The 13,893-nt window shown below is 43.0% G+C and overlaps 1 protein-coding gene across 2 annotated transcripts in view; it reads right to left on the bottom strand.

The window, feature by feature from the left end:
* Window positions 1-11,748: 11,748 nt before the first annotated feature.
* TTF2 (transcription termination factor 2) overlaps window positions 11,749-13,893 on the bottom strand; it is a 57,003-nt gene continuing 54,858 nt past the window's right edge. Inside the window, exon 23 of one of the 2 annotated variants that reach the window (XM_088835617.1) lies at window positions 11,749-13,886. In XM_088835617.1, coding sequence (XP_088691743.1) covers window positions 13,742-13,886 — 145 coding nt within the window. In that variant the 3' untranslated portion in view covers window positions 11,749-13,741. The remainder of the gene's footprint in view (window positions 13,887-13,893) is intronic. The other variant, XM_055403782.2, reaches the window with a different exon arrangement.

The raw sequence follows: 13,893 nt of genomic DNA, 5'->3' as shown, positions 1-13,893 counted from the left end.
GGACAGGGAGGCCTGGCGTGCTGTGATTCATGGGGTCGCAGAGAGTCGGACACGACTGAGTGACTGAACTGAACTGAACTGAACCCCCTCAAAAAAAAAAGAAGTGTCATTTCTATACCAAGGAGGCTACATTCTATTTTGTATAGGCATGGAGGTACCTATGCCATTGGAATTTAGAGCTCACGGGAGTAATTATTTCCTTAACTTTTAGATACATAACTTTTAAAAAATTTTTCCCGAGCTACACATTAGATATTTATTTCCCTCAAAGAATAAAAACCTTTCCTTGTGTCTACTTGTTGCTGCTGCTGCTGCTGCTGCTAAGTCACTTCAGTCGTGTCCGACTCTGTGTGACCCCATAGACGGAAGCCCACCAGGCTCCCCCGTCCCTGGGATTCTCCAGGCAAGAACACTGCTAGCACACCTTAAATGGATTATAATATGATGCTGCTGTGTAGGTGGAAGTCCCCCACTTCCCCTCTACTCCATGTTCATCTCATAGCCCCAAGAACCTAGGTTACTATTTGGTCAAGGGTAGACACATAGCCAGCAAATAAAGGGGAATGCTGTTGAAATAGGACCTTACAAATTCCTTACAGATGTACTCATGCCAGGCGATCCACATACCTTCATTGTCCTCACATCTCACAGCCTTGTCTTCTAGAGAGGCATCTTCATTTTTGTCTGCATATCTAGGAAATTAACTAGAAGCTTTGGCTTCCAGAGCATGCCAGCTTAAAGGAAGAGAATTCTTGGGAGACGAAGTACATAGGACTGTTGCCCCAGCTCTGCCAAGGTCTTCACTGTATATATTCAATGTGTTCACATTCAATTCAATGTGTTCTTCTAGGATATTTGATTTCTTATATAGCAAAAACACAGCATGTATTAAATACAATTATTGAAGTCTGCATTGTAAGATCCATTAAGAAGTGACTCATTAGAGTGATGAGTTGGCTCAGGCAAAGGAAGTGAAATAATCAGACAAAACACATTGACTGTCATGTCATCATGGAATATGTTTCCTCCTTAAGGAGGTAGCTACACTGTAGCTGTAAATTTGAAGATACTATATGCTCACCCTTTCCTGGAAAGATTCCCTTCAGCCCTATCTCTGACCAAAATCTGATCTTCCCAGAAGCCCTGCTGGCCCTGTAATCCTCTGAGAATATTACTTGCTCTTGCTCACTCCTTATAATCAATCCCTGGGCCCAGAGGTCAGGTAACAGTTCTTTAGCTCAGCACTGCTGCTTTAAAATCAGTGGTTTTCAACCAAGAGTGAATTTGCCCCTCAAGGATGTTTAGTAAAGTCTCAGACATTTTTCCCTGCCACAGCTGGGAGCAGGGTACCACTAGCATCTTTTGGGGAGAAGTCAGGAATGTTGCTTATGATCAGTTTGGAACAGCTTCCCACAATGAAGAATCATCCAGGTCAAAGTGTTAATAATGCTGCTGTTGAGAAATCCTGTTCTAAACCATTATTCCCCCTTTAAAAATGGCCAGCCTTGAAGTTCATGTCTTTATACAACCTGTGACCTGTACGTGGTTCAGCCATCAAGAGAGCCCTGAGTCATTTCTCCCTTATTCCTTGAAGATTATAGCATCAAACTTGCTGCTACTCCATTACTACCCTTCATCAGTCTTAGAATAATTCAATATCTATGTAGACATAATGGTTTATCGGGGACCCCTCGATATGGCCCAGGGTATCCTCGGGATGAACGGCGTCGGCGTCAGAGAGAGAGAGAGAGAGAGACAGGGGCTGTTGATTCCTTGGTTTACGCAGGAAACCAATTAAACCCCAGCACGGGGTTTGCTCTGTTTACGTAGGCCGCAGGCGCCCTCTCGAATCACTGGAGGCACCCCACCAGGGCACCCCCTCGAGTGGGTCTTAGAAGCCCAGGCAGATAAGTAAACGCAGAGGGCCCAGCGCTCCAAGGATCTCAACCAGAAAAAGAATAGAGAAAAGGATGGAAAAAGAGAAAGAATGACATGGGGAGACCAAGCTTCAGTGAGCAAGGCCCAAAACTTTATTTTCCAGTGCTGCTTTTATACCCTAAGTTATGCACATAAAAAATAGAGAAAGAGAGGTATAGAGTCACACCAAAATCACGCGGGGTCAGCAGTCTTGACCCTTATCAGGATCAGGGCTCATTTTTGTATGTCTCGTGATATACAAAAGTTTTGGGTGGTTTACATCATCTTCTGGCCAGGAGGCCTGCTAACAGATTATGGCCCTCTCTCCTAACAAAGGTTAGTTAGCTAGAAAAAGTCTTATATTGTTTTAAGGTGATTTTCCTAAAGCCAGGTGCTAGACACATGACAAAGTTACATTCCTATAAGGCAAAGGTGTAGTGAGCTACAAGAAAGGAATTTATTAACTTAAGATCTGATGTGGTTAAATCAAAGGCTACTACTTATTTTCTCTATATGTGATTAATATATTTCCAAGGATACAATAGATAGAGGACACTTTGCAGCAAACATTGATTCAACAATGAAATCTTTTTTAGTACTATTCTGATGATTTTAACTTCTTCAACAAATTCCTGTATTTTAGAATATTAGGCTTTCTGTCCTTGCATGGCTGGGAGGCTGTAAACAGTCACACTCGTAGTTGTAAGAGCCCGGACAAACTTGTCATGCAAGTTAGAAAGCTATCAGAGGGGCTTGGATTGGAACACTCCTATTAAGCCGAGGAGAGGAGAACTTTTTAACTACAGCTCTGAATTAATGTTTTCAGAGAAAGGTGGTTAGGGGGAAGCCCCCGTAAGTATTAGAGGACTTGGTAAGAGGCCTAAGATAGTAAGGCAGTCAGACTCCGGTTTTCTTTGGGGTAGATGCTCGGGTAAGTCCAGGGGGTTCCTCGAGTCCTGATTAGCCTTTGCCCGTCAGGCCTCTTCCCCAATTGACCTTTGCCACGGGTAGGATTTCCCTCGCTGGCTCCCGGCAATGGTTGTAATTCTATGACCAATTCTCTAATGTTCTTTATTCCCTAACTCAGCATACAATCAGTATACGCTAGACCTTAATTCCACCTGCTCCCTCTGCATAATCTCAACTTCAAGCATCCTGCAACCATAACCTCCCATCTTTCCAGCTCACCCACCTGACTCTAATTCTTCTACCTTCCTAGAGTCCCCAGGATAGTGACCACTTTCCCACTGTTCCCTTCCTGTCTCATGTCCTTTCCTTCAGCCTTACTCAGATTAAACTCTACAGAACATCATTGTATTCTTGCATGTAGTATCCCTCTGTCCTTTTTCCCTGGAAAAACTCCAGATTAGATTTAGATCTCCATCTAACCCAACTGAATGATCCTGGAGAAAAAATTGTGAATGATGACTAGTCTCACTTTAAATCTGAGACCACTGATTTCAACGGACTTAGCATTGCCCAGTAGTTTGATAATATCTCTCTAGTCCATTTACTCTTCCACTCTCCTGGAAAATTATTTCATACCTCTCCTCAAACTGCAATTTGTATCCACTTCTCTTCTCCACTTATGACCTGCTTATTACTTCACCAAGAAACAAAATAATTCAGGAGAGAATTTCCCAACCTTCCCACCATATCAACAAATCTACCCATATTCCTATAAAAAGTAAATTTTTATATGAGTTCTCATTCCATCTCTACAACCCAAGAACGTTGCTTCAGTAATTTCTCCCTCTATTGGATTGCTCATTTCAGAAAATAAATATGCCATAATATTCCCCATCTTTTTTTTTTTTTTGGTTGAACCACTGGGCTTGTGGAATCTTATTTCCCCCACCAGGGATTGAACCCAGGCCCTCAACAGTAAGAGTGCCAAGTCCTAACCACTGGAATGCTAGGGAATCCCTTCCCCATCTTAAAAAACAAATTGCTCTTGAGTTTTTTTATTAGTCTGCTAGAATACCACAGACTGGGGGCCTTAAACAACATAAATTTATGTTCTCACAGTTCTGGAGACTGGAAGTCAAAGATAAAGGTGCCAGCAGGGTTGGTTTCTCCTGAGGCTTCTCCTTGGCTTGCAGATGGTACCTTCTCCTGTGTCATCACGTGGGCTTTTCTTTGCACATGTATCTTGGTATCTCTCCCTCTTCTTATCAAGACACCAATCCTACTAATTTACGGCTCACCCACACGATCTCATTTAACCTCAATTATCTCCTTAAAGGCCCTGTCTTCAAATATCGTCATATTGGGGGTTAGGGCTTCAATCCATGAATTTGGGAAGAACATAATTCATTCAGTCCATAATGGTTTTCTTCATCACTCTCTGACAGCCACTCCATTGTTCTACTTCCCTTTAAAAAGACCTTTAAAAAGTGTGTTGTTTGTTATCTCTACTTCCCCTCCTTGTATTCCCTCTCTTGGATCTAATCCAGTCTTTCATGCTCACCACACAACAGCTCCTGTCATGGTCACCAGTAATATCCATGCTATGGAATCCAGGGTCGGTTTTTGATCTTTATCCTTCTGACTTATCCACAGCATCAGACAAAGCTGATCACTTACTGCTCCAAGATTTTCTTCACTTGGCTTATGCACATTGCTCTTCTTAACTACCTATGTCATTGACTTTTCTTCTCAGTCTCCTTTGCTAGTTCCTCCTCCTCTCTCCATTCGCTACACCTTTAAGAGCTCCAAGAATCAGTCCTTGCGTTTTCATCTCCCCTCTACATCCTAGGTGATGTCATCCTCTCATGAGTTTAAGTACCTTTTATATACTGATGACTCCTGAATTTATCTCCAGCTCCAGTTCCACTATGATTACTGTATATCCAAGAGCCTACCTAACACTTCCACTTGGATGTATCACAGGCACCTTATCTTTAAGATGTCCAAAACAGAACTCTCAATACCTAATTCTCACTGTCTGCCTGCCCACCAGCACCAAAGTGTTTCTCCTGCAGTCTTTTCCATCTCTTTAAAAGGAAAGTCCATGTCTGTTCTTACAGATGGTGGAGCCAGTCACCTTGGAAACATCCTTGACTCCCCATTCATGCGCTACATCCAAACCACTGGCAAATCCTGCTGGCTGTCCCTTCAAAACACATTGGGAGAGCTGCTATCTGCCTCCACGCATGGCTAACCATCCTGATCTCAGTTCGGTTCAGTTGCTCAGTCGTGTCCGACTCTTTGCGACCCCATGAATCACAGCACGCCAGGCCTCCCTGTCCATCACCAACTCCCGGAGTCTACCCAAACCCACGTCCATCGAGTCAGTGATGCCATCCAGCCATCTCATCCTCTGTCGTCCCCTTCTCCTCCTGCCCCCAATCCTTCCCAGCATTAGGGTCTTTTCCAATGAGTCAACTTGTTGCATGAGGTGGCCAAAGAATTGGAGTTTCAGCTTCAACATCAGTCCCTCCAATGAACACCCAGGACTGATCTCCTTTAGGATGGACTGGTTGGATCTCCTTGCAGTCCAAGGGACTCTCAAGAGTCTTCTCCAACACCACAGTTCAAAAGCATCAATTCTTCGGCGATCAGCTTTCTTCACACAACTCCCACTCCAGCACTCTGTACCATCCTTACTCAGCTTCTTCACGATCTAACATATGTCTGTCCTCTTATCCTAGACTGTACGGTCTGTGAAGGCAGGGATTTGACATTTATTAATCACTATACTGGGCTTCCCAGGTAGCACTAGTGGTGAATAACTCTTGCCGGTGCAAGAGACATGAGAGACGTGTGTTCAGTCCTGAGGTTGGGATGATCCCCTGGAGAAGGGCATGGCAACCCATTCCAGTATTCTTGCCTGGAGAATCGTATGGACAGAGGAGCCTGGCGGGCTACAGTCCATGGGGTTGCAAACAGTTGGACGTGACTGAAGCAACTTAGCAGGCATGCACAACCACTATATTCTCCCCATGTAAGATAGTTTCTGGCACATATTAATAGTAGAGGCTTAATCAATATTTTGTTGAATGAATAAAGATCTAACTGGTAGAATTTTTAGTCTGGATCTCCTTGGTATGTTTCTACAAGCCAGACTACTCTTCCCCCAAACTGATATTTTTTTCCTTCAACCAGATACCACTTGGAAAAAAATCTCAGCCTTCTCTCAAACCTGTTGGATAAATTCTATGCACCTTAGGGATCAGCCTTGAATTTTCCAATTACCTCAGACATCTAGGGAATTACTTGCCACGAAGAAGCTTGTTGTATTACATCATTTTTCCCCATGGGTCTTTTTTTTTTTGACTGCACTAGGTCCTTTGTGGTACATGGAGGCTTTTCTCTAGTTGTGGGGTGTGGGCTTCTTGTTCCCATGTGGGGACTTCTCTACTTGTGGAGCATGGGCTCTAAATTGTGGGGGCTCAGAAGTGCAGCACACAGGCTTAGTTACCCCGTCACATATGGGATCTCAGTTCCCTGACCAGGGATCAAACTCACATCTCCTGCCTTAGAAGGCTGATTCTTAACCATGGGACTGCCAGGGAAGTCCCCACCATATGTCTTTTAATGAACCAGATTTCAGAACAAAGAATGAAAAAGTTTATCATTTATTTCAGTTGGAAAAAGATTTTGGTCACTGGATAACTGTACTGTAGGTGAACTGTTATTATGACAGAAAATTAAGGCATCTAGGTCTGGCAAATGCCCTACCTAGCTTTTAAGCAGTATCAATGGTAACAGACTATTTTTTTGGGCTCCAAAATCACTGCAGATGCTGATTGCAGCCATGAAATTAGAAGATGCTTACTCCTTGGAAGAAAAGTTATGACCAAACTAGACAGCATATTAAAAAGCAGAGACATTACTTTGCCAGCAAAAGTCCATCTAGTCAAGGCTATGGTTTTTCCAGTAGTCGTGTATGGATGTGAGAGTTGGATGGTGAAGAAAGCTAATCGCCGAAGAATTGATGCTTTTGAACTGTGGTGTTGGAGAAGACTCTTGAGAGTTCCTTGGATTGCAAGGAGACCCAACCAATCCATCCTAAAGAAAATCAGTCCTGAATATTCATTAGGACTGATGATGACACTGAAACTCCAGTACTTTGGCCACCTGATGCGAAGAGCTTTCCCAGCATCAGGGAAAGACTGAAGGCGGGAGAAGGGAACAACAGAGGATGAGATGGTTGGATGGCATCACCGACTCAATAGGCATGAGCTTGAGTAAACTCCGAGAGTTGGTGATGGACAGGGAGGCCTGGTGTGCTGCAGTCCATGGGGTCGCGGAGTCAGACACGACTGAGCTACTAAACTAAACTGAATGGTAACAGTTCCATTACAAATATTTACAAAATTTGTGCAGGTGTTGGAGGGGAGGGAGAGGCTATTATTTAGTCTGTGCTACAATGGAGTCTAAATCCAGCTGAAAGACTTGGCAAAGTAAGACTGGTCAGCACAGTCCAAGATTCCAAGGTGAGGACAAAAAGAAATTTCAGGATTTAAGAACTGTCCCCAGTGTAACCAAGTGCTTCAGAAATCACCTCTGAGTTGAGAGCACTGAAGCATCAAGGTACAGCATTATTATGTAAGCTCAATCTCTGCAGTTACAGGTAGGAAAAGAAGAGCCACAAATTACAGCCTGTGACCCTGTGATGATATAACAGGATCAACATCTGGGTTGTCAGGGATAAGGGCTTCCCCAGTGGTTCAGTGGTAAAGAATCCACCTGCAATGCAAGAGACACGGGAAATGTGGGTTGGATCCCTGGGTTGGGAAGATTTCCTAGAGGAGGGCATGGCAACTCACTCTAGTATTCTTGCCTGGAGAATCCCATGGACAGAGGGGACTGGCAGGCTACAGTCCATACAGTCTCAAAGAGTAGGACACGATCGAAGAGCCTGAGCGTGGATGCACATGAATCATCAGACAGGAAAAGCTTTTACTTCTACATCTGTTCTGCTTCATGGACGCTGAAGTGCCTAAAGCCTTTGACTGTGTGGATCATAATTCTTCAAGAGATGGGAATACCAGACCACCTTACCTGTCCGCTGAGAAACCTGTATGCAGGTCAAGAAGCAACAGTTAGAACTGGACACGGAAAAATGGATTGATCCCAAATTGGGAGAGGAGTACGTCAAAGCTGTTTATTGTCACCCTGCTTATTTAACTAATATGCAGAGTACATCATGCGAAAATGCTGGGCTGGATGAAGCACAAGCTGGAATCAAGACTGCCGGGAGAAATATCAACAACCTCAAACATGCAGATAACACCACGTTTATGGCAGAAAGCAAAGAGGAACTAAAGAGCCTCTTGATGAAGGTGAAACAAGAGAGTGAAAGTTGGCTTGAAACTCAACATTCAAAAAACAAAGACCATGGCATCCAGTCCCATCACTTTATGGCAAATAGATGGGGAAACAGTGGAAACAGTGACAGACTTTATTATCTTGGGCTCCAAAATCACTGCAGATGGTGACTGCAACCATGAAATTAAGACACTTGCTCCTTGGAAGAAAAGCTATGACCAGACAGCACATTAAACCTAGACAGCATATTAAAAAGTAGAGACATTACTTTGTTGGAAAATCCCATGGACGGAGGAGCCTGGTTGGCTACTGTCCATGGGGTCGCAAAGAGTCGGACACGACTGAGCGACTTCACTCACTCACTCACTTTGTTGACAAAGGTCCATAAAGTCAAAGCTATGGTTTTTCCAGTGGTCATGTATGGATGTGAGAGTTGGACCATAAAGAAGGCTGAGAACTGAAGAATTGATGATTTTGAACTGTGGTGTTGGAAAAGACTCTTGAGAGTCTCTTGGACTGCAAGGAGATCAAACCAGCCAATCCTACAGAATCAACCGATTCTGAATACTCATTGGAAGGACTGATGCTGAAGCTGAAGCTCCAGTACTTTGGCCACCTGATTCAAAGAGCCAGCTCACTAGAAAAGACCCTGATGCTGGGAAACATTGAACGCAGGAGAACGAGATGTTTGGATAGCATCACCGACTCAATGGACTTGAGTTTGAGCAAGCTCTGGGAAATGGTGAAGGACACTGAGTGACTGAACAACAAAAAAGTATTTTCCCATCCTTCCTTTCATACGTAATCTCTATACATGCAGAATTAGCCAAGGATTCTAGGTACAAAGGACGTGAGCTAGTGAAGACATGGTCTCCCGTTTCCCCCTAGGGGTTAGAGCAGGAGCCTCCAACCTTTTCGGCACCAGGGACCGGTTTCAAGAAGACAATTTTTCCATGGACCAGGGATAGGGGATTAGTTTCGGGATGATAAAGTGCATTACATTTATCGTGTACTTTATTTCCATTATTATTACATTAACTCCATTTCAAATCATTAGGTATTAGATCCCAGAAGATGGGGATCCCTGGATTCTTTCATTTCCATTCCGGTCCCCTGGCTACTGGTTTGAGTGGTTCTTTGTATGTAACTGATGCTAATTGCATCGCTATCTATGAAAACATTTTATTCTAAGTTTTTTGCCTACGATTTCTAAATTCCTATTGTTATTCTTTCTGTGCTTGAAGGTATGCCTTTTAATTCTTTCTGGCTTTTCCTAAATCTAGATAGTACATAGCAAATATCAGCACAACCTCCCACTCTGTAAACCCAAATTCTCTCAAGGTATTATGGTAGATACCAAGATTATACACAAACAGAGGGGTCACACAGTGCAATGGGATTTCCATGACCATCCTGTTAGTGAAGGAGAATCTGGCTTCACTACTGAGCCCTGCTGAAAGCTATTAATACTTCACCGGGCAAGACAATCGGAAAGAGGAAAGAACCCAGTAATCATATGCAGCCATTCCAAATCACATCCATGATTGCTAGAGGAAGGGGTCGTGCCCCACAAGGACATCATTCTATCTATGGTGTTCATAATAATTGCATGGCGACAGCAGTCCTAGGGAAGGTTTTCAAGGGCCCAGGTTCCATCCAGCCATGGCAAGAACAATGCCCTTTTTTGGATTAATACTGCCAAAGAGAAGTCAAACTATAAACTTTGAGGGCAACTCTGTCACATAAAAATACTTTGGAAGCTGGGTGCTCAACAGTGTTGCACTTTGGAGACAGATGTTCACCATCTTGCTCTTTCAGCTGCACCTATGCTTCTATTTTAATCTCATATTCCAATACCTGGTCCCACAGCAATAACACTAGCATTTGGATAGCATGTCATGGTTTAATAAAGTATTTATTACCTCATTTTGTCCTTGCCTAAGTCTAGTGAGGTAGGCAGGGAGATGTAGAAACAAAATCCAACAGTTATGGTGTCACATAAAGGAAGGTTGGTTGACACTGGCAGAACTCATAGGGCAGCACTTCAATAAAGTTGTTACACTGTGAGACACTGACCACTGCTAGTGGGTGCAGAGGCACCTTGTCACGCCCTGACCTTAAGAAATTGACTCACAGTAACTAAAATGAACTTGAGCCTGAGACGGATACCAGAATGCTACTTATAATTCATGAGATATTGCCAGCCCGGTGTTAAGATTTCAGGATGCACATCTGGTAATGACAGTGGCTCCCATTTTTGCTGTATACACCTCACATCAACAGCATCTCCCTGTTATACCAAGACAAAGCTGGGAGGCTTTGCCAGTTTAGAATCCGAATGATGAAAGCTAGAGAAACTGTTTGAGATACCAGAAGGAATCTTGGATGGAATCTTAGATTCCATCAGTCAGTGGGCTCTGAATATCTGAAGATTGTACATTATAATCCCTGTATCCATCTTCAGGCTAAAAGCAAGCATACCTGAACCTCAAAGTTAACACTGCCTCGCTCCTAAACAGGGATTCAGAGGTAGCTCAGTGGTAAAGAATCTGCCTGCCAATGCAGGAGATGTGTGAGTCCTATCCCTGGATTGAGAAGATCCCCTGGAGGAAGAAATGGCAACCCACGCCAGTATTCTTGCCTGGAGAATTCCATGGACACAGGAGCCTGGTGGCTTACTGTCCATGGGGTCACAGAGTCGGACATGACTGAGAACACACACACACTCTCCTAAACAGGGCCTGGAAAGGACACCGATAGTGTTGACTTAATGTGCCTTTGACTGACATGACCCACCTGTCGTGTCAAATGGGTATGGTGCATGTATGTATGTTGTTAAAATCCCTGTGGAGCACAGTGACTGTATGCTAACCCTCACACCTTACAGACGGAAAGAACTGAGGCGCCTGCGGACTCTGCAACGAGCTAAACACCAGACAGGCAGCAGATGTTCTTACCAGCCAGGGAGCCAGGGCTTCTCAGGTGACATTCCCTTTAACCTGGTGTGTGGAACATACAACCAAACTCTTGGAGGGTAATCTTACATCTTCTGTTTCCCGATTTTATCAGGGACCTCACTATAGCTGCTGAAGTTCTAAAAACAATGCCCGCCACAGTCGCAGAAACCAAAGTGCAGAGAAGGGAATGATTTCTTCAAGGCTACACCCCCAGCTCAGGTGAACCTGGAAGTCAGAACTCTTCCCTCCAGGCCACCTGTCTCTACCTCTGCAGCCTTTAGACTATGTCCTTAGAGGGCACAGTCCAGGGCCTCAGTCCACACTGTGACTGGCCTAACACAGGGCTTTGTCATGGAATCCTAACTCAGAAGAGGGCGACAATTCCAGAGAAGAAGAAATACAACTCTTTTCTGCAGAAATTTGCAGAGGAAGTGTTTTGAAAATGACTGCCAACAGGAAGAAGGGAATCTGAATAGTTCCCCAAAGGGAAATTCTCAGAGAGTTTGTACTAGTTAGAATACAAACTGCTATACAATTCCCAAATCTCATAGCTAAAAAAAAATTATTTCTTGATTATGTCATAGTCCGATGTGGGTGAGCTGGGATGAGAAGGGAGGCACTGGAAGGCTTTGTTCTACTGTCATTCAGGAACTGAGCCTTACCAGTCTACCAAAGGGTCCATGGCCAACAGCAGATTAAAAATCTCTGATCTAGTGGCTCCACAGTTCTCTAGGGCCCTATAGTTGTCCATCAGTTCCTTTGTATTCAGCAGGTCAACAAGAAACGAAACAGCACAAACAATCATATGCAAAGTTTTAGAAGGGCAGATAAGAAATGACTTACACATCACTTCTCTCCACATTCCACTGACTTAGACTTGAGTAATACGACCCATGTAACTTCAGTGAATAGGAAATGTAGTCTTTGATAGTCGGGAAGAAAAGGGACATGGGGGTTAGAGGACACAAAGCATTATCTCTGCGACACGTCAAACACATATTTAGTGGATTATGCCAATGATAATACAAATGCTATATGATTCAGTAATACTGAATATAGCAATGAGACTAAGTGATTCTATACCGCAAATGTGTAAAACTACAAATACTATAAAAATACAAATGTTAAACTACATGACACAGATACTACATGATAACAACACAAAATGATATAATAACATAAATGATATCAAATTCTAAATGATACAATAATACAAATACTATCAAACCACGTATTAGGTAGCAACCCACTTCTGCTCAGCCTATACAGAGATGGTTACTATAAAACTCTTAGAGGAAAACACAGGCAGAACACTCTTTTGACATAAGCACCAGGATCTTTTTTGACCCACCTGCTATAAAACAAAAACAAAAATCAACAATTTGGATCTAATTAAATTTAAAAGCTTTTGCACAGCAAAGGAAACCATAAACAAGATGAAAAGACAACCCCCAGAATGGGAGAAAAATATTTGCAAACAAAGCAACAGACCAAGGATTAATCTCCAATATATACAAACTGCTCATGCAGCTCAATATCAAAAAAAAAAAAAAAAGACAAACAACCCAATCAAAAAATGGGTGGGAGACCTAAATAGATATTTCTCCAAAGAAGATATAGGGATGGCCAACAACACAAGAAAAGATGCTCAACATCGCTCATTATAAGAGAAATGCAAATCGAAACTACAATGAGGCATCACCTCACACCTGTCAGAATGGCCATCATTAAAAAATCTAAACAATAAATGGTGGAGAGGGTGTGGAGAAAGGGGGACCCTCTTGCACTGTTGGTGGGAATGTAAATTGAGACAGTCGGTATGGAGAACAGGATGGGAGTACCTTAAAAAACTAAAAATAGAACTACTGTATGACCCAGCAATCCCATTTCCCATATACCCAGAGAAAACCATAATTCAGAAAGATACATGCACATCAGTGTTCACTGCGTCCACGTCCTGGCTATTTATAATATTGTAGCCAAGACATGGAAGCAACCTAAACGTCCATCGACAGAGGAATGGATAAAGAAGCTGTGGTGCATGTATACAATGGAATATTAGCCATAAAAAGGGACAAAATGGAGTCATTTGTAGAGATGTGGATGGACCTAGAGACTGTCAAACAAAGTAAAGTAAGTCAAAAAGAGAAAAACAAATATTGTATATTAATGCATATATGTGGAATCTAGAAAAATGGTCTAGAAGAGATGGTTACAGGAACTGCCTTGTTGAAAGGAACTGAAGAGATGGGAGGGAGTCTGTTTTAGAAAAGGCAGTAACACTGGCTCCCCATCAGCTGAGAAGAAAAAGGCACAGAGGGCTTTTTGAGTTTTTACTGAAGCTTAGGCACAACTCTCCCAGGGCTGTTTGTCCAAAGTAATTTATTGGTCTTATTTAATACAGTGATTGGATAACATGACTGGTTAACTAGCTGGTTAACATGATAATTTACCCTCGCTTGGAGAAGGACATCAGGTTTGAAGGTGAAACTGAAAGCCAAGGAGAACTCAAAAGACCAGGGTTAAGTCGTTCCCCCCAGATCCTAGTACAAACCAACAGTGGCACTTTTCTGAGCCCAAAAAACAGGAAGTTAGATGCCAAAAAGGACTTTGAGGTCAGCCAAGGAGAGCTTGGTGACAAATTCTCCAGATCCTGATAGAATCTGTTTGGCTAAATCTTTCTTTTTTTCTTGGAGTTGCAAGATCTTCTCTTCCACTGTTCCCTCGCAAACAAATCTGAAAA

The sequence above is a fragment of the Moschus berezovskii genome, chromosome 4 (genome assembly GCF_049115385.1).
Source record: "Moschus berezovskii isolate FMDL1 chromosome 4, NW_MosBer_1.0, whole genome shotgun sequence".
In the NCBI taxonomy this organism is placed as follows: Eukaryota; Metazoa; Chordata; class Mammalia; order Artiodactyla; family Moschidae; genus Moschus; species Moschus berezovskii.
This window is presented reverse-complemented; position numbering and strand designations above follow the sequence as displayed.